Raw genomic sequence first — 24,769 nt, 5'->3', positions numbered from 1 at the left:
TTGCCTCAGCTCCCACCACTCATTTATCCCACAGTCCCTACAATAAGCTTGTCTTGTGGTCACAAACAATGCTGATGATGTCTGGTGGTGCAGACCTCTGAGCCCTATCAACTACATTCAATGTCCTTCTTCAATGGTGATCACTCACCTGCGCTAAACAACTGAGATGTAATGTGCATTGGATATAGCAAGTCTTAATCAGGTGGAGGACTCAGTAAAGGGAAAAAAAGAAGGTAAAAGTGGAATATCATTCTAATCCAACTCTGAGCAGGAAGATACAGAAGACTGGACCTTACCTGGTTGCTTTTGGTATTTCGGATCCAATTTGAACTCTTTCCGTTCTCCTGTAGCTGGTCGTTCCAGAAGCTTCGAAGAAGTTCCACGTCCCAACAGCTCATCCAACTTGGAACGTGCCGGACGCACAGCTTCGCTGGCAAGCACAGGAAAACAAAAAGGTCAAATATACACATTACGGGACAAATATTGTTGTTTGCACATCCCCTGATGGAGGCCTTACTTTTTTTTTTAAACTATTTTGATTTGCTTTTTTTTTTTTTAATTTCAGTTTTATTGGTTTTACAGAAGAAAGTTTCACGTGAGCAAAAATGCAGAATTATATCATATAACATGGAAGGAACAACATAGGAGTATGACATACAATGTGTTGATTAGAGAAAAGAAAATTGGAAAAACCCCTAACCGCCCTCCCGTTCAGTTTATGCCCCCGATGAGAGCAGAGGCAGCTTTCTTGATTCATGTGGTATCTCTTTATAGAGTTTATATGGCGAGATTAGGCACGATTGTTTGAGAACGCTTAGGACAATTTGACAATGGCACATTCATCAAGTAGATTGTTGTGTTTGCATTGTGGCATTATGCACAAGTTCTCTCATGTGACGTATTTTGCACGGAAGTCCGCCCATTCCATTTCAGCAGAGGCACCTTTTCCATGTAGAGCGGCGGTCAGGGCTTCCATTCTGAAGATGGTTCGCGCGACATTCACCCATTCCTCCTTGGTGGGGAGGGATGGTCTCTTACAGGCCATTGTAAGGCAGGCTCTTGCGGCCATCAGGAGGCCCAAAACCATCTTGGGAGCTTTTAGGATCGTTTCTTCTTCCTCGAAAAGGCCAAAGTGGACCAGTAGGGGGTGTTTCTCCCTTTCTTCCTCGTCGAGATCCTTGATCCAGCTGAGAACCTCGTCCCAATAAGCCTGAACTTTATTGCAGCCCCACCACATGTGCCAGTAATTCTCTTCTTGACCACAGCCCCTCCATCATTGCGGGTTTGCGCCTTGGTACATTTTCGCCAGTCTAAGCGGATCGTACTGCCACCTGTAGAGGAGTTTAATTGCATGGAGTTTATATTGGCACATAATCGATGATTTGGCCGTCTGTCTACATATGCACAGCCACATCTCAGCCTGGAGAGGTCCACCCAAATCAGCTTCCCATCTGTTCCTCAATTTGGTTGAGGGAGCTATGTCCGTCGTTATCAGAGCATTGTACATGGAGCTTATCAGGCCTCTAGAACCCACAAAGGTGTCCAGTATTTTTTCAAAGGGCGTGAGGTCCCTCTGTAGTTGGTCTTTCCATTACTCGCGAGACATCACTCCCTTCAACTTTAGGTATTGGAAGACAGACAGCGGGCCTATGTGAAGTGCGTCCTCAAGTTCTTGTATAGTTATGAAGGTCTTGTTTCTCCATAATTGTCCAGCTCGTTCCAGACCTGCTTCATACCAAGACTGGTAGCTTAGCGGTTCAGATATGTCATCAGGTATCCCTGGGACCCAGATATGTCCTAGGGGGGGGAAGGCTAGGTCGTGATCCCTTTCATGGTTTTATTCGGTTTCCAAATTGCCCAGATGGTTCCGAGTATAGGATGATTTCGGATGCTGTGCGCAGTTGGGGTCCCGGACCCATAGCCATTCACCAACAGTGTACGGACGAAGGTGGAAATTGTCCAGGGCTATCCAGTGTAAATCCGCTTGCTGTCTCAGGTGTGGGATTATTATGCGTAACTGGGCTGATTTGTAATATGCCTCCAGATTGGGAAGACCCACTCCCGCGTCGTCTTTCTTGAGGTAAAGAAGGGATTTGGGGACTCTTGGTTTTTTGTCTTGCCATAGGAAAGCCATCATGGACTTCGTTATTTCAGTAAAGAATTCTTTGGGTATCCTTATGGGGAGCATCTGAAACAGGTAAACATTTTTGGGGAGAATCACCATTTTGATGGCATTTAGGCGCCCCATCCATGAAATCGTAAGTTTAGCCCATTTTGACATGTCGTTTCGCAGTGTCAATAACATGGGGGTGGGGGGGTTGGCATCGTACAAGGTGTCGAGGTCTCGTGTAACGTTGATGCCCAGGTATCGCAGGGTAGTCAAGCTCACTTTCATTCCTAGTGGGGTGAATCTCTCCACCTCATTGTCTCTGCTTTTGTCGAGCGGGAGGAGGATTGATTTCCCTGTATTGATTTTCAGGCCCGCCATCTGCCCATATTCCTCAATGATATTCAGAGCTGCCGGGATGGATTCAAGTGGGTGAGATGTAGCAGTATATCATCAGCGTAGAGGCCTAGTTTGTATTCCTTGTCTCCCACCCTGATCCCCCGGACACCGGTGTCTAGTCTCAGTCGCAGCGCTAAGGGATCGAGAGACAGGACAAACAAAATGGCAGACAGCGGGCATCCCTGCCTTGTTCCTCTTTCCAGGGGGAACCATCTGGAGTAGCCTCCGTTGACTGAGACTGATGTTCACTGGGATGTATAGAGTGCTTTTATGGCAAGGCGGAACTTTGGGCCGAGGTCTACCTCGACGAGGACCTTTTCCAGGGAGTCCCAGTCAACCTTGTCGAAGGCTTTCTCAGCGTCCAAAGACAGAAGGGTTGGGTCCTCTGGCATGTTCCGAGCCTCGTGAATCAGGTGGAGCGTTTTCCTCATGGTGTCAGCATCACAAAACCCACTTGGTCTGGGTTCACCAATCGTGGTAAGTGGACTTCTATATGGGCTGCTATGATTCTCGCGTATATCTTGGCATCAATATTGAGGAGCGATATGGGGCGATACGATCCACATAGTTTCGGGTCTCTGCCTTCTTTGGATATGACAGTAAGTAGAGCTTGTTCGAAGGAAGGGGCTGCTTTGCCTGTTTCGAAGATATCATTGAAGAGTGTTGTTAGGAATGGAACAATATACGAGGAGAACGATTTATAGAAGCCTGGGGTGAATCCGTCATCTCCGGGGGACTTCCCTGATTTGAGCCGCTTGATAGCGTCGGCGACTTCCTCCTCACTGACAGGAACGTCGAGAGCTTCAGATTCTGCGCATGTTAGCGATGGTAGTTTGACGTTCTTGAGGTATGCATCTATGGCATTTGGCGGGGAGGGCAAGTCACACGTGTATAGATCTTCATAGAAGAATGCAAAAGCTTCCTGAATCCCCTGGGGAAAGGTTTCTGTGGTGTCCAGGAGTGTGCCGTCCGTCCTTTCTATGGTTTCCGCCCATCTCTCAGCTCTCTGTGCGCGCAGCCTTGCCGCTAGGAGGGCTTCCGCCTTATCACCTTTTTCATAGAATTTTTGCTTTAGGTATTGTAGGGTTTGGGTTATTTTACCGACTTCCAGTATTTTGAGCTCTTCTCCAAGTTCCTTGGCTTCTTCATTGATATATCGTGTTCTTTCAAGCGGTTTTGATTGGGCTTGCTTCTCTGCCAGATTCAGTTTCTCTCTAATGTTTTTTTCGATTAGGGCTCGCTCTCTCTTTTTGCGGGCTCCCTCTCTGATAAGGACGCCCCTCCAGGTGGCTTTGGCTGCTTCCCACACTGTGATCTTCAAGACCTCCTCTGTATCGTTCAACGTGAAAAATTGTTTGATTTAGTTTTCAAGGTCGTCTCTGAACACCATGCCCTTCCATAGGGAATCATTGCACCTCCATTTTGTAGTTAGGGGAATTCGGTTCACCCAGTGTATTTCTGCCAAGACCATACCATGGTCGGACCATGAGATCGGGTATATGTCTGCGGCCGTGGTTTCTCGCAAAAGGCCTTCGGATAAGAATACATAATCAATCCGTGTGAGAGTTTCATGTGGGATGGAGCGGAAGGTGAAACCACCGTCCGTGGGGTGGAGATGTCACCAACTGTCAGTTAGGCCAAATGTTGACAGAGCCACCTTTATATCAGCTGCGTCATTCGTGTGAGATGGTTTGGGTGTGTCAGTCTTACTTTGCCTGTCTAGAGAACTGTCCCTTCACAAGTTGAAATCTCCCCCAAGGACTGTGTGTCCTTATGTCATGTTGAACACTTTTTCCATTGCTTTATGGAGGAACCTCTTCTGGCCCTGATTGTGGGCATAGACCGTGGCTAGAGTGACAGGAGTATCCTGTATGAGCCCCGTTATAACCGCCGCTCTACCCTCCGTGTCGACCCAGGTGCTGTGAATCGACATACGGAGGTTCTTCCTTACTAGTATCCCCACCCCCGCTTTCTGGATATTCCGGAGCTCCACAGGGAATAGCCGATAGCTCCTGTCGGAATAGTTCTTTCCGTTCCCCTGAGGTAGTGTGTCTCTTGAATGAATAGAATGTCAATTTTGGAGCACTTGAATTCTCTGGCCACCAATGAGCGCTTCGTGGGGAAGTTTAGACCCTTAACGTTAAGCGTGCATATGCGTAGACAATCGCTGTTAAGTGTGCTTGCCATTGAGGATTTTAGTGAGGATTTTATTGATCTCTGTGCCTGTCGTGGTGCCTCTGTTAGTCCTCGTGTCCGTAAGTTCAATGTGCGTGCTTCGCCATTAGAGAGAAGCGGGGTCAGTTCAGCATCGTTACGCATGTAGACCCAGCATTCGGAGCAAAAAGTCTGTAAAGGTCCAACATTTTCCCCCTCAACCCTCCCCCCACCCTCCAGGAATAGGACGGCCCAATGTAGGGTCACCCACCCCCATCTCCTCCCACGGCTTCTGATCCAGCTGGGTTAACTTCACCCAACCAATATCAAACCACCAGTACGAACCGCTCAACAATCGGTCCAATGAACAAGAAAACACAACATAACTTTAACCTTTGAGCCCCCCAATCGTATCACTCGAGACCTGGAAGCAAGAGGCTTTCCATGTCACCCGGCAAGATTATTTCAGCAGTAGCCCCTTGTCTAGGTGTAAACGAGTTCATCAACATTTCCCCCCCTTTCACCCCAGCCTGTACCTCATTTCACGTGATTCAGCCATGGATCCAGCCTGGGGTTCACCACAGCATATGTGTCACCCACTGTAGCTCCGCCGTTTGAAATGTCACATTATGGTGGGCGGTCGAGATGATGGAAGTGTCAGTGTTCCATATCCGAGGAAGCATTCATCCTCTTGAATTTCCTAGAGCCCTGCATTCTCCTTTTTCGGGGCCTTTAGTTTGCCATGGGCCGTCAGCGTTTTTCTGTGCCGGCACGTGAGCTCCGTCTGCCTGGGGACCTAGTAGATCTGTGATGGCGTTGGCAATGTCTCTTTCAGATGTTAGTTTCATCCCTGTGCCCTCCCATTCGAATGAGAGGGAGAAAGGGTAGCCCCATCGGTATCTGATGCCTTTGTCCTTGAGGAGTTTTGTAATCGGTAGGCACTTCTTTCGTAACGCGAGTGTGAGAGAGGACAGGTCCTGGAAGATGACAATGGACGACCCCCTCAAGGAGATCTGTGGTGTGAGTCTGACCTTCTCCAGGATCTGGGCCCTGTCTGCATAATTGTGGAACCGGGCTAGGACCGATCTCGCGCCGCCTGGTTTTCCCCCAGCTCTATGGATTCTGTCGATTTTTGGCTCGTCTAGTCCATCATCCTCAAATAATAGTTTCAAGATCCCATGCAGAGTTTTTTAAGATACGTTCCTGTTTCCTCATCTGTTTCAGGGATGACAAAGACACGTATGCTGTTTCGACGCTCTCTATTTTCCAAATCATCGACCTTTAGACGGAGTTCCTCCTCCTTGCTCTCAAGTTCCGCAAGGCGATGATCGATGTGCATTTCCAGTGTGCTTGATGAGGATTGGTTGTGCTCGACCTCCTCAAGCCTCTCCTCCATTTTATCAATTCTGTTTGTGATCTTGTCAAATTTGTTCCCAATGTCTGCCCTCATCCGTTTCATCTCGAAAATGAGGTCAGCAATATCGCCCTTGGTCAGTGCCTCTTCAGCATTCTTGGAGGCCATGTTCGAAGGATCGTGCCGGGAGAATGCTTCCGAGGACTGTATGAACTTGAATTTGGCCAGTTTTAGTTTAATGTTCATGAATTCAAAATGCACCAGCGGTCCGATGAGCGAGACCCATTTAATACCAGGCCACACCGCGGCCGACTGGGAGGATGGTGGATGAGGATCTGCGACACGGTGGGGACCATATGGGTACGAGGCTTATGTGTCCTTGTTTTCCCACCGCATACACGGGGCATGGTTAGCTCAACCAGCTTGGGGAGCCTCGATTCACTGGCGGAGTGGGGACAAGGGCCGTGTAAAGGATCCACTCTTCGGTACAAGGGGGATTCAGCTTTGGTTTCCGGATGGAGGAGGATGTTTTGCGTGGGTTTGCCAGGTGTCTTGTGCGTCGATATGGCCGAGACCACCGCAGAGTTACACACGTCCTTAACCTGCACACTGTTACGGCAGCCTTAGTGCAGGGTTTAGCACCATCGTCAATAGAACATTAATCATAGAAGCTTGGTCTGAGAAGTTTCTGCTCCCTGGGGGACCTTGATGGATCAGCCCTTACCAGTGGGCAGTCACAATGTTGCCATCCGAAGGGGACAGACATTAGGCATTGCCAATTAGGATCCTATGCGCTGGTGTCGGTTCTGGGCTATGCATCTCTGGCCATAAAGCTCCTGAAAGTAGCCCAGTAGTCCCTGGGTTTGCCGCTAGGTGGAAGTTTCATGTTGTACTGTGTTTCCCTCTGTTCACAGCTCGACATAAGATTGAGCCAGTGTTGAAATGTGGGTGCCCTGTTGGATCCCCATGTTCGTGCCACAAGTGATCTGGCAACCACGGATGCCATGCTGATAAGGCTTTTCTCACTCCGGGTGCCGGTCTCGATTAGGGCCAGCAGCCAGACTTCAGGGAAAAGTGGAATGCGGGTATCTGTCATAGTCGACATTGCTTCAGCTATTTTTGACCACAGAGGCTGAACTTGAGGGCAGAACCATGCAACATGATAAAAGTCTGCGGGCATCTGGTGGCATCTCTTACAGTTTGGGGGCCTAAGTGGGAAAAGCTTGTGCAGGGTGAGTGGGGAGTGGTATATCTGATGGAGGAATTTGAAATGCATCAAGCGGAATCTGTTATTGATGGTTATGGACCTGGTCTGGGTGTGTATAATGTTCCACTGGTCATCCGATAGTGTGTGCCCCAAGTTGAGCTCCCATTTACCTCTATGTGGGTTTGCTGTGGGGGTCTGATCAACCGTGCTAAGCCATATAGGGTCGAGACCAGCTTGTTGGTGGATATTGGGTTGGTGATGTACACCATTAATGGGGATGTGGTGGGGGCACATTTGGAAAGTCCGGCCATTTGGCCCATAATACCTTGTGTGATGGGGGTCCAATCTCCCCTAGCTTTAAGGTCGTCCCAAGCTATGAATCTTCCCTCAGGGACGATATCTCCTATTGTGTTGATCTGTAGGTTTGTGAAGTGTTGTAGGAAGATAGCCTCCTCTCTAATTGATATGCCCCGTATGTGATATATGGCCATGGTGGGAGAGTATCATTGTCCCAGATCAGCCCTTTTCGCCAGACTGTCCCACGCTCTGAGGGTGATATCTAGAGGCTGTACTCCCGACCTCGTGTATCTTTCCTGCGGAGCCCATAGTAGCCCTCTGAGATCATCTGGCCGGTTAAGTGCTTTCTCGAGTCATGTGTGGGGCAGTTCGCCAGTGGGGGACCACCACTAGGTGGCATATTGCGCCTGGGCGATAAAGTAGTATAAGAAAAGGTCGGGACATCCAAACCTCCCTGAGAATACAGGCGACATAACGTATCTAACGAGATGCGGGGTTGCTTCCCTGCCCATATCAATTTAATCATCAAGCTCTTTAGTTGGTTCCAGAAGCCTGTGGGTGGCCAGATCAGGACGTTATTAAAGATATACAGTAATTCCGGCAGGCGCACCATCTTGGAGAGTGAGATCCGGGCTGACTGAGAGGTGGGAAGGCGCACCCATGTGTCTACCCTATGTTCCAAGTATTGTAGGACTGCTATGTAATTCTCCTCATATAGCCTAGTCAGCGATGTGTTTGTTTTATTCACTTATAATGCGCACCAGACCCGAAGCTAACCAGGCGCAGCAGTACAGAATATGCGAGGCTTAGGGTTACATGGTTACAAATTACAAGCAAAAATAAAATATATACAGGCCAAAGAAGGTCAGTTACAGATGCCAAGCAGAAACAAAATATATGCAGTCCGTAGAAGATCCGAAACGGAATACAATCAAGATAGATTATATACAGGCGCGAGCAGGTTGTAACAGGCACGGGGCACGAACAGGTTGTCACTAGCCTAAAGGGAAGATGTACAAATGGGCAACAGGATGGTAAATATGTATGTATATACACTAGGAGGTATCAGGAGTCTAGAAGGAGCTAGTGAGCAACTAAACGTCGGCAGACTTCAGTAGATTGATAGAGTTGGATCTAAATTTCAGAAAGGGCTGCTCCTCACGTAGTGGATGTGGCAACGAGTTCCATAATTGGGCCGCTCGGACCTGGAAACTACCTCCCCCAGCCTTAGCCAGCCTGAATCGTGGTATGGTAAGGCTATTGACATTGGTGGTTCTTGCCGGTTGGGTGGAGCTTCTCTTTAGGAATCTGTTCATGAGATAGCTGGGTGCGGCATTATTCAAAGCTTTGTGAACAAGGGATGCAACTTTTAAATGGATTTTGTTTTCGGTAGATATCCAGTTCTTTAGGCGCCTAATCTTAGAAATATGCAATCTTTTAGACACGCCAAGAGCTGCTCTTAAGGCATTGTTTTGTAAGATTTGAATTCTATGGATGATAGATTTGTTGGCACCGATGTATAGGGCATTGCAATAGTCGAGCCTAGACAAAGTCAGGGCTCTAGCTAAAATAATGCAGTTGTCATCTGAGAGAAAAGTGTTTACCTGCTCTAATGAGCTTACAAGTGTAAACTGTAGCTGATGCCATGGATTTCACCTGTTTATCGAAGGAGAGGGTGGAATCCAGATAAAAGCCAAGTGTCTTCACCTCCTTGGACACCTTCATGATATTGCCATCAATCTCAAACGAGGTGTAGTCTTGGCCTAATTTTTTAAGATTCGAGTACCCAGGATGATTAGCTCTGTTTTATCATCATTCAGACAGACTATGGGTGGCCATCCATGCCTCGATGATGAGATGCACCTTATTTACCAAGTCCAAATCCTGGGTATCGTCTGCATAATTAGTGTAGGTGATACCAAGAAGGTCCAGATCATCAAAGAACAAGTTACTCTCTTAACTGGTACCGTTCTTTCGATGGGATGGTCCGACGATGTATTCCATATCTATGACAGTAATCACCACAGCTGTGCTGCTTTGGAAAATTTTCGCCGTCTGCGTCCTGCGTCGATGACGTCGATGCGCCGTCCTCGAGGACCTCCTCCGACGGCCGATGTCACTCGATGTGATAAGTAGGACGCACGACGCCCGTAGCCTCAGTTGTAGTTTTTTCCCAGATCGTGTGCCACCAGTCTTCTGCCAGTCTGACACACAAAGCCTTGCGGAAACGTAAGCTGCAATCGCATAAGAAATTCTGTAGCGAGGAAGGTAGGGAGGGAGCGATATAGAATAAGTCGTCGGACCATCCCATCGAAAGAACGTTACCAGGTAAGAGAGTAACTTGTTCTTCGAGGGGATTGGGTCCTCCGACGTATTCCATATCTATGACAGACTCCCAAAGCAGTACCAATGCAAGGAGGTAGGAAAAGAATTTACAAAACAGAAATTTAGCATGCCCAATCAAATTGCGAAGTAAAGGACCCCCTTGCCAAAGGCCAGATCCTGCCCCTGGATGGAATCGAGGGAATAGTGACGTACAAAAGTATGTACCGAAGCCCAGGTGGCTGCATCACAGATGTTGTGAATAGGAACACCCCTCTGCAGGGCAGTAGAGGCAGCCATACCCCTGGTAGAATGGGCCAGTAATCCGACCGGTGGGTCCTTACCCGCCAAGCGGTAACACTCAGATAGCCAAAATAATCCAGCGAGACAAAGTCTGTTTCGTCACAGCCTGTCCCAAACGCTTTCCAGCGTAACCAATAAAGAGCTGATCGTCCACTCTGACCCGGGACATGCGTGAAATATAAAAGCTTAACGCTCTCCTAGGATCAAGCCTATGGAGCCTTTCCTCTTCCTTACCAGGATGTGGAGGAGGATAAAATGCCGGAAGAACAACCTTCTGGCCTAAATGAAATTCCGACACCACCTTTGGAAGAAAAGAAGGAAGAACTCCAAGGACAACCCTGGCCTTATGAAACACAGTGAAGGGTGGTTTAACTGAAAGTGCCTGTAACTCACTCACTCTGCGAGCGGAAGTGACCGCAACTAAAAATACAGTTTTCAGAGTTAACAGTCTCAAAGGGCATGAATGCAAAGGCTCAAACGGAGGACCCATCAGAAACTTGAGAACAAGGTTCAAATCCCAACCGGGAACCTGGAAAGGTGACGGAGGGAACACATTAGTGAGCCCTTTCAGAAACTGAGAAATTAAAGGAATTTTAAAATAGGAACACTCTTCAGACAAGTGCTTAAATATGGACAGCGCCGCCAGGTAACCTTTAATGGTACCCACTTGAAGGGCCCTGTGGGCCAAAGAAAGCAAAAAAGACAGAACCATGGGAATTTCACATGCAAAAGGATCCACATTCTCAACCCTGCACCAGTCGCAGAACTTTCTCCAACGGCAACGGTACAGGGACTTTGTTGCGGGCCTTCTGGCCGAAAGCAGTACAAAGCAGGGAGGTCCCAATCCTTATACCTCAACCTTTCAGAAACCAAGCGTGAAGGTTGAGGGACCTGACCTCTGGATGGAGAACCTGACCCCCCTCCCGTGAGAGCAGATCGTCTCGGTAGGGAAGACGACATGGAGGGCAGATGGACAAGTCGAGAAGGTCCGGGTACCACGTCCTCCGGGCCCACGCCGGAGCAATGAGTATCATCCGGGAACCGAACCTCTGTAACCTCCGCAGTACTTGCGGGATGACGGGGACTGGAGGAAACGTGTACAACAGTGGAAATGACCACTCCACCACGAACGTGTCTCCTAAGGCTCCGTTTGGAGGAAATTCCCGCGAGCAGAACCTCTCGCACTTCTGGTTGACACTGGAGGCAAAGAGATCCACTTGAGGGGTCCCCCAAAGGGCGAAGATCTCCAGGAGAATCTCCTGAGCCAACCCCCACTTGTGAGAGATCACGCTCTGCCTGCTCAGAGCGTCCGCCGTCTCGTTTTCGTCTCCTGCCAGATGAACTGCCGAGATCAAAACTTCCTGCTGGATTGCCCAGAACCAGAGCTGCATCGCCTCCATGCACAGAGGAAGTGACCCTGCCCCCCCCTTTTTGTTGAGGTAGTGCATGGCCACAGTGTTGTCCGTCAGGATCAGGACATTCTTTCCTCGCACAGTCGGCAGAAAAGCCTTCAGGGCCTAGCCTAGGGGGTCGGTACTCAAGTTGTGGGTCTGGGATGGTTGATTGAGAGAGGCTTTATTCTTAGCTGTTTTCTTTTGGAGCATAGTTACTTTATTTGATAGTGCTCGTTGTATATTTGCACACCATGTTTTATCTTTGGAGCATGTGTCCAGGATAGGTATGGGTGACTAATTCCTTGAGGATGGTGAACAGTTCCCTCATACTTGAATTTGCATTAGATATACGCTTGTTATATGAATTTCGTTTGGCCATGTGGATTTCCTTTTTGTAGTGGGAGGAGATTTCCATTAGTTTATTTTTGTGGTCTTCTGACGGGATTAGCCTCCATGAAGTTTCACAACTCCTCTTAAGTTGTCGTAAATCCTTTAGTTCAGTGGTGAACCATTTATTTAGATGGGATTTAGGTTTACTCGGTCTGAGTTTTAGGGGGGCAATGTTCTCAAGTGTGGTTAACATAATTTTTTTGTACTCGTCGTCGAGTGTTTCCGGGTCTAAGTGATCTGCTAATTGGTTAACAGTGGGTAGGATGGCGGGAATCACTTTATCCTTAGTAATACTCTTTTTATTCCTTATTGGACATGGCGGGCCATGGTTCAAAGGACATGAGGAAATGGTCTGTTCAAGGTTGTGGGGAGATGGATTTGATTTTGGCAGTGCAATTATAATCTGCCAGACAATCAAGGATTCTACCTTTGGTATGAGTGGTTTTGATGATTTTTTGAGTTATGCCCAGTTCAAAAGGAATATCGGCAATGGTGGTGACGTATTTATCTGAAAGGGTCATTGTATCCCAAATGAAAGTCCCCTAGGACAAGTAATTGTGAAGATATTTTAAGGTTATTGGAGAGTAGGCTGTGGAAATCCTCCTCAAATGTTCCTAAGGGTCCAGGTGGTCTGTAGATAAGGTGGATAGTCAATGTCTGGGAGTTAAGTAGAGGAAGTTTGATAGTGAGCGCTTCAAAGGATTTAGACACTAAGGTGGGTGTAGTTCACATACCTGGGCTGGTCTTAGCAATGATGGCAATGCCGCCGCCTCCCTTATTAGTTCTATCCTGTCTCAATATGGTGTACCCATCCGGGATTGCTAATGAGAGTAGGGTACCTGCTGCGTCGTGCAGCCAAGACCTATCTCCCTTCAGAACTTCAGACCTATCACCCTTCTCCCCTTCATCTCAAAGCTCCTTGAGCGCATAGCCTACTCTCAACTCTCAGCTTTCGTATCCTCTCACTCCCTCCTTCCCGCCTCTCAGTCTGGCTTCCGCCCAAAGCACTCCACTGAGACTGCTCTCACTTGTGTACTTAATTCTCTCCTCACTGCTCGCTACGCTAAGCAATCCTCAATTCTCATTCTCCTTGACCTCTCCGCAGCTTTTGATACCGTAGATCACCCCTTACTTCTCAGCACTCTGTCCTCTTTCATCTTCAAATGTTCTGTCCTCTCCTGGCTCTCCTCTTACCTCTCCAATCGATCCTTTACTGTCTCTTGGGGCGGCCGCTCCTCCTCCAACTTCCCCTTGTACTATGGCGTCCCCCAGGGATCGGTACTTGGACCCTTTCTTTTCTCTCTTTATACCTCCCTTCTCGCCCCCATCATCTCTTCCTTCAGCATCTCCCACCATTTCTACACTGTCACCCAACTCTTTCTCTCCTTCTCTTCCTTCACTCCCAACCTCCATCACACTCTCTCTTCCTGCCTTACTGCCATAAAAAACTGGATGTCTTCATTTTCTTTCCCTCAACATCACAAGACTGAAGCGCTTTTCTTCCCTCCTTACACTCTTTCCCCTTACCCCCCTCCTTTTATCCACTTTCCCCCTTCCATTCTCCCCATCTCCACCCATGCCCGCAATCTTGGCCTCCACATGGACTCCTCCCTCTCCTTCTCCAACCACATCTCTCTAACCTCTCGTGCCTGTCGGCACCACCTTTTTAACATCCGCAAGATCTGCTCCTCTCTCACCTTTCATGCTTCAAAACTCTTAATCTCCTCCCTTATTTTTTCCCGCCTCTTCTACTGCTCCTCTCTCCTCTTTGCACTCCCTGTCTCTCATCTGGCTCCCCTAAGTCCATCTACCACTCCTCTATCCGTACTCTATGTCTTTTTGGCCCTAGAGACTATTTCTACCTCACTTTCTCTACTCGGCTGGCTTCCCTTCCTCTCAACTAAAATTTCAATTCCTCTGTCTTGTCTACAAATCTCTCCATGATCTGCCCCCCCCCCATCTCTCTTCCCTCCTCTCATTTTACTCCTTCCCACCCTCTCCACTCAGCTGATCTCTACCTACTCACTGTTCCCTAAACCCCATGTGCCTCCTCCCTCTTCCGTTCCCTTCAACTCTTAGCCCGCCTTCACTGGAACTCCTTACCTCTTTCTATCCACTCCTCCGCTACCTACTCATCCTTCCGCTCCTCTCTGAAAGCATTGCTTCTCCACTCCCCCCTAACTCTCCTTCCCTACCTCTCTCCCCCAAATGCCCTGCCCCTCCCTCCTTCCCCCTCCTCCCTCTGACCCCAAATCTGACAATGAAACCACCAGGGGCATTAGGAGGTCACCCAGAGGCTCCCCCCCTTCTATTCCCTTCCCTCCTTCCCCCTCCCCTCCCGCTGACCTCAAATAAGACATTGAAACCCTCCTCACCTACCTCCTCTCCCCTCTCCTTCCCCCTTCCTCTCCTTTAAGTAAATTGTTCTGCATACTATTTCACTGGTTTGTTTCATGTTTGTAAATATGCTTCTTTCATTATTGTACCTTGTTGTTATACTGTAAAGCACTTTGGATTAAAGCGCTATATAAACTCAATAAACAAACCTAAGACTCTGTGATAGCAAGAAAGTCCAGATTATCGGCCGATATTAGGTCGCAGATATCCGTGGCGTGTGCGGTGAGGGATCTGTCATTTATTAATCCTCCTTTAAGAGGGGAGGCCGCTCCAGTGGATTGGGTAGGTTTTATTTTAGTGGGAGTAGTTAGAGGGCTCATGATATTAAGGTGGGTGATATTTACCTTCTGGTTATGGGATCTTTTGTTGGCAGGTGATAGGGTTCTAGTTGGAGGCTCATGGAGTCTTGAGTCTCGCTCAGAGTCTAGAATTTCTAAGGGGCAGACTACATGGATTACTTTGAAGGCAGCTTGAGGGACTTGGGTCAGGGCGATCCATGGTGGTAGGGGTTACTGAGAGAAAAATGGTAGAATTGTGTAGAGCTCTCTTGTTGGTTGTAAGGTGGCTACTATGAAGTGTCTGAAGGATAACGATCAGTAGACATAAGTGGGCTAAGAGGCTACCAGCCATAATGCTCATGATGTGATGTTGCCTGGACGGTGGCTTATTATAAGTTAGGATGCACCTTCTAAGTAGTGGCATATGAATGCACTAAGCTAGGTTTATAGTTCGGAGTACGAAGGCGTACGAGTGTCACTGAGGGCAGTTAGTACAAGCTACAATAGGCTGGATCAAATAAGCTCACGTTGATATCTAGTTGGCGTAGACTAGGCTAAATTCAGAATAGGTATGGTGTGCTGCGAAGTCTACATTCAACATAGGCACAATGGGCTAAGTTCAACATGGGCACAGTGGTCTGTAATAGGCTATGTTCAACATAGGCACAGTGGGCTAAATTCAACATGGGCACAGTGGGCTGCAATAGGCTAAATTCAACATAGGCACAATGGGCTAAGTTCAACATGGGCACAGTGGTCTGCAATAGGCTATGTTCAACATAGGCACAGTGGGCTAAATTCAACATGGGCACAGTGAGCTAAAATCAACAAAGGCACAGTGGTCTGCTAAATTCGACATAGACACAGTGGGCTAAGTTCAGCATGGGCACAGTGGTCTGCAATGGGCTAAATTCAACATAGGCACAGTAGGCTAAATTCAACCTGGGCACAGTAGGCTAAGTTCAACATAGGCACAGAAGGCTAAAATCAACATAGGCATGGTAGGCTAAATTCAGCATGGTCACAGTGGGCTAAATTCAACATAGGCACAGTAGGCTAAATTCAACATAGGCACAGTGTGGTAGAAAGATGCAATACAGGCAAAGGGAACATGTGTATGGAGGGGGAGCAGTTGCAGGGAGGAGAAAACTCAAAAGGCACGAGCTTTCGAGATGCAGTATTAGCGGCACACAAATACAAGTATCGCACTAGGCAGTGTGTGATCAGTCAAGGTGAGTTACTAAAAAGCAAGCAGCGATGCCGGAGTGTCAATGTTAGGACGCTGATGTAAAATATAGAGAGGTGTGCAAAGACTTGTATACAGTTATACAGGAGAATGTTTTAAGCATCCATTGAGTGAGAAGGAGCGGTAAAACATGTTAAAGATAAACAAATAATGAAACAGAATGCAATGGCAGTAAGGTTGTGTGAGGAGCGGCAGTGTGTTGCAGCGTCAGGTGCAGCAGTGCCGTGATGAATGCTCTTTGGGTAGTGGACACAAGTGAATATTAGCGCTTAAATAATAACAGGGAGTGGGATAAACAAAACAAAGATAGAGTCTCATAAGTGAGCCACGGGGGACTTACCATGCAGTAAGATTCCAGGCAGTAGTGAAGTTATGCAGCAGAACAGGCAGAGGTCCTGGCCCTGGCCTCGGGACAGGAGCCTGCCTTTGGTCATGTGCCTTCGGTTATGGGCCGGCGCTCGCCTGCCGGCGGTGCGTGATTGGCTAAAATACACAGGGGCAACCAATCAGGACGCAGCCTGCAGCTCCTGGTGAGTGCCGAAATCAGGAATATTAGGCGCCGGCCATTTTAGCCTCAATTCCTTCTCGTGTTTGGTAATGAGGGGGAACAAGGTGGTGCTGAAAATGGTGAGTACGTCTGAATTCTTCGTGATGCGCAAAGTAATATAGGTTTCTAGGATTATAGCGCTTGGTGGAGCAGGAAACAGCGCTTCTCAGAGTGGGTGGGAAATAGATCAAGGTTTCCAGCAATGGAGCGTAGGTTTACCTGAAAGCACCCATGTGCTTCCTATGGTGGGGTACTGCTCCAGCAGTGCCTGCGAGCTCCAGCTCTAGCAAAGGCAGGACACGCGGATGCCTAAGTAGCGAATTCCCTGCGGGCACCAGGCAAAGTCATTGCCAATGATACCCCTGCGGTGAGAGGGAGAATCTCAGACTTAGTCCAGTTGATCTGCAGGCCCAACAGGTCTCCAAATTTGGTAATCTCTTCATCTACTGGATTCAGGTTAATGTTTGGGTGTTTAATGTAAATTAACATATCGTCCACATACAGTGAAATGATTGATATGCGAGTGGAGTGTAACCCCTCTATGGTTGTGGTATTTCCTCAAAGCGCATGCCACCGGCTCAATTGCCAGGGCAAACAAGATAGGGGAAAAGGGGCATCCCCGTCTAGTACCTCGGGGTGGATAGATATATGTCTGATAGCCTACCATTGGTATACAACAGGGCGCGTGGGGCTGTGTACAGCAACGAAACCCAATGTAAAAACGTGGTGCCCATGCCTGCTTGACTAAGGACCTTGAATAAAACCCGCCATTCGACAGATTCGAATGCCTTTTTGGCATCCAACGCTGCAATTGCTATTGGGGTCTCCGGGTTGACATTGTGCATCAGGGTGAATAGTCTCCGCAGATTATTTTGTGTGGATCGGCCAGGTATGAAGCCTGCCTGATCTGGAAAGACCAGGCCGGGCATGTGGGGCATAAGCCTGTCTGCCAGGAGCTTTGCCAGAATCTTGTTATCAATATTCACCAGTGACAGGGGCCTGTGAGACTAGCATTTCTTAGGGTCCTTGTTTGGTTTAAGCAGGACCATCACAAGGGCTGTTCTGTTGGACTCCAGGAGTACGCTTGTCGAGCTGGCCGCCTCGAACATGTTATGTAAGTGGGGAATAAATGGGGCGGGGAAGGCTTTATATAGTTCGGCAGTAATGCCGTCTATCCTGGGGGCTTTACCATTGGGAAAAGAGCGCATTACATTGAGGAGTTCATTGTCCGTGGGGGGGGATCATTCAACCTTGTTCCATCTCCAGGGTCTAGCCGCCCCAGAGCAACCCCATCTAGATATTGACTGATGTCGTCATGCCCTGCGGTACTCTGAGTAGCGTAGAGTTTTGCGTAGTATTGGCGGAACGCATCATTTATTCTCCCGGTGTCCCCGACGGGTTCTCCCCCGGGTGTGTCGATTTCTATTATGGGATCCAAGTGTCGCTCCCGCCTAATGGCCCATGCTAGAGTCCTATATTAGGGCAATCCCCCTCCCCATATCTGGCGGCCGCTATCGGGTCGCCCAGGAATCTTTCCTCGCTGGTCATCAAGAGGACCTGTTGTCTCTTGGCCTCCAAGCTAGCCTGAAGTTTGAGAGAGTCCGGCAGACCCTGTCGGGTTTCCATATTTTCTACGTTTTTCTCTTAAGTTGAAATAGCTCTGCGAATGCTCTTTAGGACGCACCCTCCTGGGAGATGCATCAGCCCCGGATGTACACTTTAAATGTTTCCCACACTACCCTGGGGCCACGTCCTCGAGTGCACAGGCTCTAAATCTCCATCGGGCCACTTTGGTGAACTGCACCAGGACTGGAGAGTGATCAGACAGGGTTTGGGTTAAAATCTGCGCACTGTGGGACTCGTGGGCCAGTTCTGGGGACATTTGGATGCAGTCAATCCTGGAGGAGCCCCCATGGATGCTCAAGTAGAACGTGAATTCCCGACTGAGGGGGTAGTGGAGGTGCCATATGTCAACCAGAGCGTAATCTACTGCGATAGCCACCCATTTTTGGGCCGCCAAGAAGAGTGTTGTCTGTACGGATGAAGACCTATCCTGGATCAGTGACAGGGCTATGTTAAAATCCCACCTCCCCCAGACCACCTCATACCCTGGGGATGTACGCAGGTGTTCAGAGCACGACTGCAGAAACTCCGGACAGTCATAGTTGGGGCCATATATATTTATAAAGAGAACTGACCACCCAGCAATCTCCCCTGCCAACAGAATGAAGTTTCCCCCCTCGTCCAATATCAGGTTATGTCATTTGAATTCCAATGACCGGTGTATTTATATCGCGACTCCCCGGGAGTGGGTGGTGTAGGATGAAACGTACCTGTATACACCCCAACCTCTAAGACTAGGGAGTTTTTGCCCCCTCCCCAGGTAGGTCTTCTGAAGACAAAGGACTTTCACATGGTGACTCCTGGCATATTTGGAAATCAGTTGTGTCTTTTTCCCATTTGTAAACCCCCGAATGTTCCAAGTAACCAGGGTGATGTCCGTGTTGGAGGGGTTATCTACCCCTTGGGAGTGTATCACGTTATGCCGGGACCATGGTTAGCTACTGGAGGATGTGTGTGCCGTACCCCGGGTGCTAGGTGATGTAGAAGGTGCTTGGCCAGTGCTGAGTGTGCAATGGACTTCCTGATCCTGGAAGAAGAGCTCCACCCCCTCCCGCCCCTTTAAACTTTGTGTTCCAACTCATTTAACTCTGTGAACGCCCCCACCCATGCCAGAAACACCAACCTACCGGCCAAATCAGCCCACCCCCTCCCAATTAACACTAAACATCAACCCCAACCAAGTTACTTCGCCGCTGGGCATGGGGGGTGCCGGCAGCCATTGTGCTTCCAGTTCGGCAAAAGGCTCATTGCCACATTTCTCAACCTATAAGATTTCCATACATATTTGTTACTCCAGTAGCTGCTACCTGAATCCCTAGTCGGGCTCCGAGGTGGTACCCACAGTTGACCAGTGACCCGGAAGGGTACCAAGTTACCCCCCTGCCATCTCAAGGGGTTCGGAGGGGGAAAAAGGGACTGGAGGATCATTGAGGATTTACTTGAGAAGTTTTACCACAAATTGTTCCATGTTGTCTTTTGCGGTAGACTCGGCGACCCCGTGATTCTTATATTGTTTCTCCTCGAGCTCCCTTCAAGGTCATCATTCTTAGCCGCCACTTTTTTAACCGTTTGCTGTAGCAACACCACCTCTCGTTGGAGCTCAGCAATTTTGTCCTCGTCATCTCCAATTCGGTGTTCCGCTTCCGCCATTCTGCCGCACAATTTGTCTATTTGGATCGCGGAGACGTTGACTTTACATGTTATGGTGTCAATTTTTGCACCAAGATTATCTGTGCTACTTTTTAATGCTAGCAGCGTTTGGTTGAGGGCCGAGATGCCCAGATGGGAGGGTCCGGGGCCTTCCTCATGTGGTGGCGGGTCTCGGTCTGTGCAAGCAAACTGATCCATCTTTGATGGTTTCTTTTGGTTGCCCATGTTCCAGAGGTGCCCCACAGGTGGAATATTAGTTGTGCTGCTGGGACCCGTATGCCGTACGAGAAAAAAAGAGGGTCTCTCGTGGATCACTGAGGGGGACAGTGGACCGCCACCGGGACCGGGGCCACCAGGTGTCTCTATGGGCTGAAGGCGTAGTACAGGCAAGGGCTACAGCATCAGCAGGGGGTGTCTGGGGTCTGATGATAAGAGTAAGCCCTCAACGGGAGTTATCTGCTCAATCAGGGACCAAGGTGTGCTCCTGCTAGTTGCTGAGAGGAGTATTGAAGCGGGAGGATGGGAGCTGAGTCTGTATGCGTGCTCGGATCTGTGGTTTGGAAGGTGTTCCTCTGGTCAATCACCCCTGCCCAGGTGTTGCAGGCTAGGAGATATGGGGGGGTGGTAAAAAGACCGCCCCACTCACCCCTCCCCTATGAGAATCGCTGGCTGGTTGCTGCGAGCATGATGATGTTGAGGCGGTGATCCGGTGTGCACCCTTCGCTGAGGAAAGCAATGGGAGAGAATAACCTGCTCCCAGCGGTCCCGGGTGCAGCAGGGGGTGGCACCCACTTTCCCCCCAGCGCCGGGCCCCGGAGTCCCGCGGTCTGCCGGCAGGATGAGGACGGAGGTAGTGGTCGGCCCAAACCACCTATATGTTTAGAGTCAGTGGGTTTGCAGTTCTCCACCTGCCTTGTGTAGCCCCGGGGGAGCAGCAGCCTCATGCCGCAGGTGCCGGGTCCGCCCAATAAAGAGGAGGCGAGGCACCCCAGCTGGGGGAGGGTGGGGGTGTGTGGCCCCCCCCACCCTCCGAGGCCCCCAGACTGACTGTGCGCAGGTCGCAATGCTCAATCTGGATGCGGAGCCGAGCTGGAGATCAGGCTCCGTCTGGCGAACAATATGGTCCTTCACACCAGTGGGTCCCTGCCGGTGCCTCGGCCAGGAAGCTGATGTATTTGTCCCCGCTGGCTGAGAGACGCCGCCCGGGTCTGACTCTCCGGAAAGAATGAGTATCAACAGGTGACATGGGGGAGCGGAACTGTGCCTCCCGTCCAGGCAGGTCCCGCGTGGCGTCTTGAGGTAGGATGCAGGCCGGGGTCGTAGTGGCAGCGTGGCCGTGGCAGATCTCAGGGCCAGCAACCTAGCATACCAGGCGCAGCCCCGGCGTGACAGCCCATGTGCACTGCAGCGTACAAAGCAATAAGCACTCCGTCGGAGCGAACCAGGGGCCGCGGTCACTCAGAGGAGCCCAATCCCCAGGGGGGCGTCAGGGCGACCAGAGCGCTTCTCTGGGGGACTGTCCCTCAAGATGATGTCGGATTACACCCCAGTGGTTGATGTAGATGGTCCGACGCACGTTGCTGTGTTGGCTATCCAGCCCCCCCTGGTGCGGGCCCCGCCGAACCTGCCGTGGATCCAACCGTTAGTGGGGGATGGTGTGTCTGGTGAATGAGGCCTCACTTCATGGGGCACCCAGGGCTCACGCAAGGATCACCGGATCTGTGCGGTCCTGGAGGACCGTGATGGCTTCCTTTTGTTCAGCAGGTGTTCCGCTGTGATATTTCGTTAGTTTGAGATGCAGCAGTGTAACTGGAGCGCAGGATCATGACCATATGTCGGAGCCTTCACCGGAGCACTTTCAGGCAGCGGCCATTACACGAGCCGCGCAACAGTGCCCCCCCTCATGGAGGCCTTACTAATGCAGGGTTTCCCATGGTTTATGTTTGAGGCAGTTTTTGTACGACCCCCATATTGAGAACTGCACAACCACTAACCCTATGGTGGGGCAAAAGCACCCAGTCAAAAAGAAAGCCAAACCTCCCTTAAAGGTAGGTAAAGTGGTACAGAAGACATGGTTGATTCAGCAGGGGGTATAAGCCTGACACAATATTCCCATTGGGCCACAAACCTATCCGCCGAAACCCGACTGCATTGATATACTGAAAAATACTACGTTAATCATATAAAACATGATTAGGGCAAATAGATATTTCAGTAAATAACAAACAGGGCTCATTCGGAGTTTGGGGGAATTTCAGTGGAATTAACGTGAATTACCATTACCACCAGTTGGTCCCATGGAGTTACAACAGGATTACAAGTGGCGGTAGGTGGTGTAAATCCCCAGTTTTTTTAGGACACTATGAGAATGTCAACGGAATTACTGCCGGTGTAATTCATGCGAATTTGCTGATTTTATTGCAGAAAAGTTTCAGATTTACCTCTAGCATTTTGCTGGAGGCAAATCCTCCCCTTCATGGCCAAACCCAGAGTTTGGCGGTGCAGTAAAAGTTTTACTGCCTCTTTTTTACTGCACTGCCAAACTCAGAATGAGTCACAAAGTATACAAATACACAGTATATTATAGAAAAGTAAAGTCAATTAGAACGATCAACATCCCTATTCTTAAATGTGGGTCCACTATATTTAAAGGGCAACACTATATATAGGGACAATGGGGAGGGAGAAAAAGGGAACAAGACATTAACACAGTGAAAAATACCTAGGTTCCTGTACAAACATTAGGTCAAGGTACGAAATTGAGGGGAGCTGGCAGCTATTTAGCTCCTGCTTGTGGCCTAGAAGAGCCTGGTTAGCTTGAAATCAACAGCTACCAAGAGCTACCTTTGGCTCCCCATGTCAACTGATGCAGAAAAAACACACCTATGTGAATTTAATCTGTGCGTTTCGGACAGTCAATAAATAAACATTTAGACATATCTATACAACATTTAAAGCATAACGTGTCATAAATAATGTACACAGTGATAGGTGTATACCACATGTGGGTGTTAGATTTTGCGAACGCTATGTACTAGCTCCTGGTTCCCCAGTGGAAGATCCTGGTCACTGGTTAATGCTGGATACTGTGATCAATCCGATGGAGTCATCACTAATTCCCGGGCGGTGAACTCCTCCCACTTGGCCAGGGGACGACTGCTGCTAACCGATCCTGACATTGGAGGCACTATATGAGAGAGAATCACATGGTGGGAGACAGTCTCCCCGTGGCTTCATCGGGTGAGGCATGATATCCCTCCATTTTCTCTTGAAAATAAGCTTCCCATATGCAAGACCCTCATGGCCTTGTGTGATGCATCTAGTCCTTCTCCCATGAATAACAGGGAGATCAACCTCTTAAATTCCACTCATCAACCATCCAGAACACATTGACTATTTAAGACTACTAGAAATGGTTAAGTTTTTCAAAACCATTCTTAAAAGTGAACTTCATCTTCCAAAACTACCAAAACGCTGGGACCAAGAAGAGGAATCGAGCAGCACAGAGCGAGAGAAACTACAAGTCCAGCGAGCACTCTAGTGGTTTCTCGCAAACACCTGTGTCCGGGAACTTTAAAAGGAAACTGAAGCAGGGGCATCATCACAGCAGATGAGTTGCTGCACCGAAGCGCTCCTGCACCTGCAGCGCTGCCCACATCGGGAGGAACGCATTAGCGCTCACCCTTGCAGGAAGACATCAGCAGCACTCTGCATCTCCAGGACTCGAGCGGTGAGGGAGGCTTCACCCGGGCGCATCTGCTCAGCTGGGCAGCGAACTGAAACCAGGCAAGTGAATAATACAGCAGGAAATGAGGTGCGGAATCCGGAGATCCCTCAGCATACCCACTGATCCCTAGCCTCCACAGACTTCTGCGGATGATGACCCTTGTCACCACACACTCTGAATCTTTACAGTGCACATAGCGCCAAGGTCTCCCTGTCAGCTGGTAACCCCAGGCGGCGGGGGAAAGCCCCATATTATACAGCCTCATAATGCACCACAGCAGTGGAGTAAATACCCTCACTCTCACACCACCACTTTGAGGCAATCAGGACTGCACCACACTAACCTATTGACCAGCAACAAACTGCTAGAATGCGCTCTAACCCAACCATTCAGGGACTGCGGGTCGGGGTTGATAATTATAAAATATCTCTGTAGGCAGACAATGTGCTGCTCTCCGTCACACACTTGGACTCCTCCCTAGGGGAAATGTGGCGCAAGATACAGCAGTTTGGTGAAACCTCAGGCTTCAAGGTAAACTGGCTTCAAGGTAAACTTTTCAAGGTAAACTTTTCAAAGTCCAGCACCCTAGGGGTAAACGTCTCCCGCAGACGGAGGGAAACATTTGCAGGCAGCGGGCCAATCCTACGGGGGAGGGAGCCAGATTACCTACCTGGGCGTGCAAATCCGAAATAGAATTGACAAGGTATACTAAGTTAACTTCCCAAATCCGTTCAGGGAACTAAAGTTGGACCTCAAGTGCTGGCACAAACAAGAGGTTTCCTGGGTTGGGAGGATCACAGCCCTTAAAATTAACTTAGTCCCCAGGCTCCTATATCACTGTCTCTCATTGCCTGTATCAGTTCCCACGAGGCCCTGCAAAGGGAGATGCTACAATATATTTGGGCAGGGAAAAAGCCAAGAGTAGCCAAAAGGGTGATGCTCTGCGGAACAACCATTGGTGGCCTAGGGGTCCCAGACATTACTAGATACTGTCTTGCAGCCCAGCTGTCTCATGCCTACACATGGCAGGAAACAGTGAATTCACCGCGCTGGAAGCCAATAAAGAAGGCTCGAAGCCCTGTCCTGCCAACTGCACTTACCCACCTTAAGCAGGCCCTGCAGTCTCCGGACAGAGGCCCTCCAGCCGCCACTATGAACATGATACAGAGCTGGCAGAAGGCAGCTGGCCGCTAGGGAGCCAGGACATCCTTAGGACCCCTCTAGCTAGACTAGAATTATTGGTGTTGCTCTGAATGGATCGTAGCCCTAGCCAACTCTCACACCCACGCCTAAATCTAACATTAATGCTCTGCTTCCTACCTTGATTGGGTTTGGCTAGACTTTAGTGTCTTTCTTGTTCACTATAATGGGTTG

General features: G+C 49.3%; 1 protein-coding gene across 7 annotated transcripts in view; it reads right to left on the bottom strand.

Moving 5' to 3' along the window:
* Positions 1-24,769, bottom strand: part of FBF1 (Fas binding factor 1) — a 1,089,678-nt gene that overhangs the window by 751,030 nt on the left and 313,879 nt on the right. For all 7 annotated transcript variants that reach the window (XM_069654733.1, XM_069654729.1, XM_069654732.1 and 4 more), the window contains one exon: positions 297-430. In XM_069654733.1, coding sequence (XP_069510834.1) covers positions 297-430 — 134 coding nt within the window. The remainder of the gene's footprint in view (positions 1-296; positions 431-24,769) is intronic.

This window comes from Ambystoma mexicanum, chromosome 3q (assembly GCF_040938575.1).
Source record: "Ambystoma mexicanum isolate Mex_15411 chromosome 3q, UKY_AmexF1_1, whole genome shotgun sequence".
Taxonomy (NCBI): Eukaryota; Metazoa; Chordata; class Amphibia; order Caudata; family Ambystomatidae; genus Ambystoma; species Ambystoma mexicanum.
This window is presented reverse-complemented; position numbering and strand designations above follow the sequence as displayed.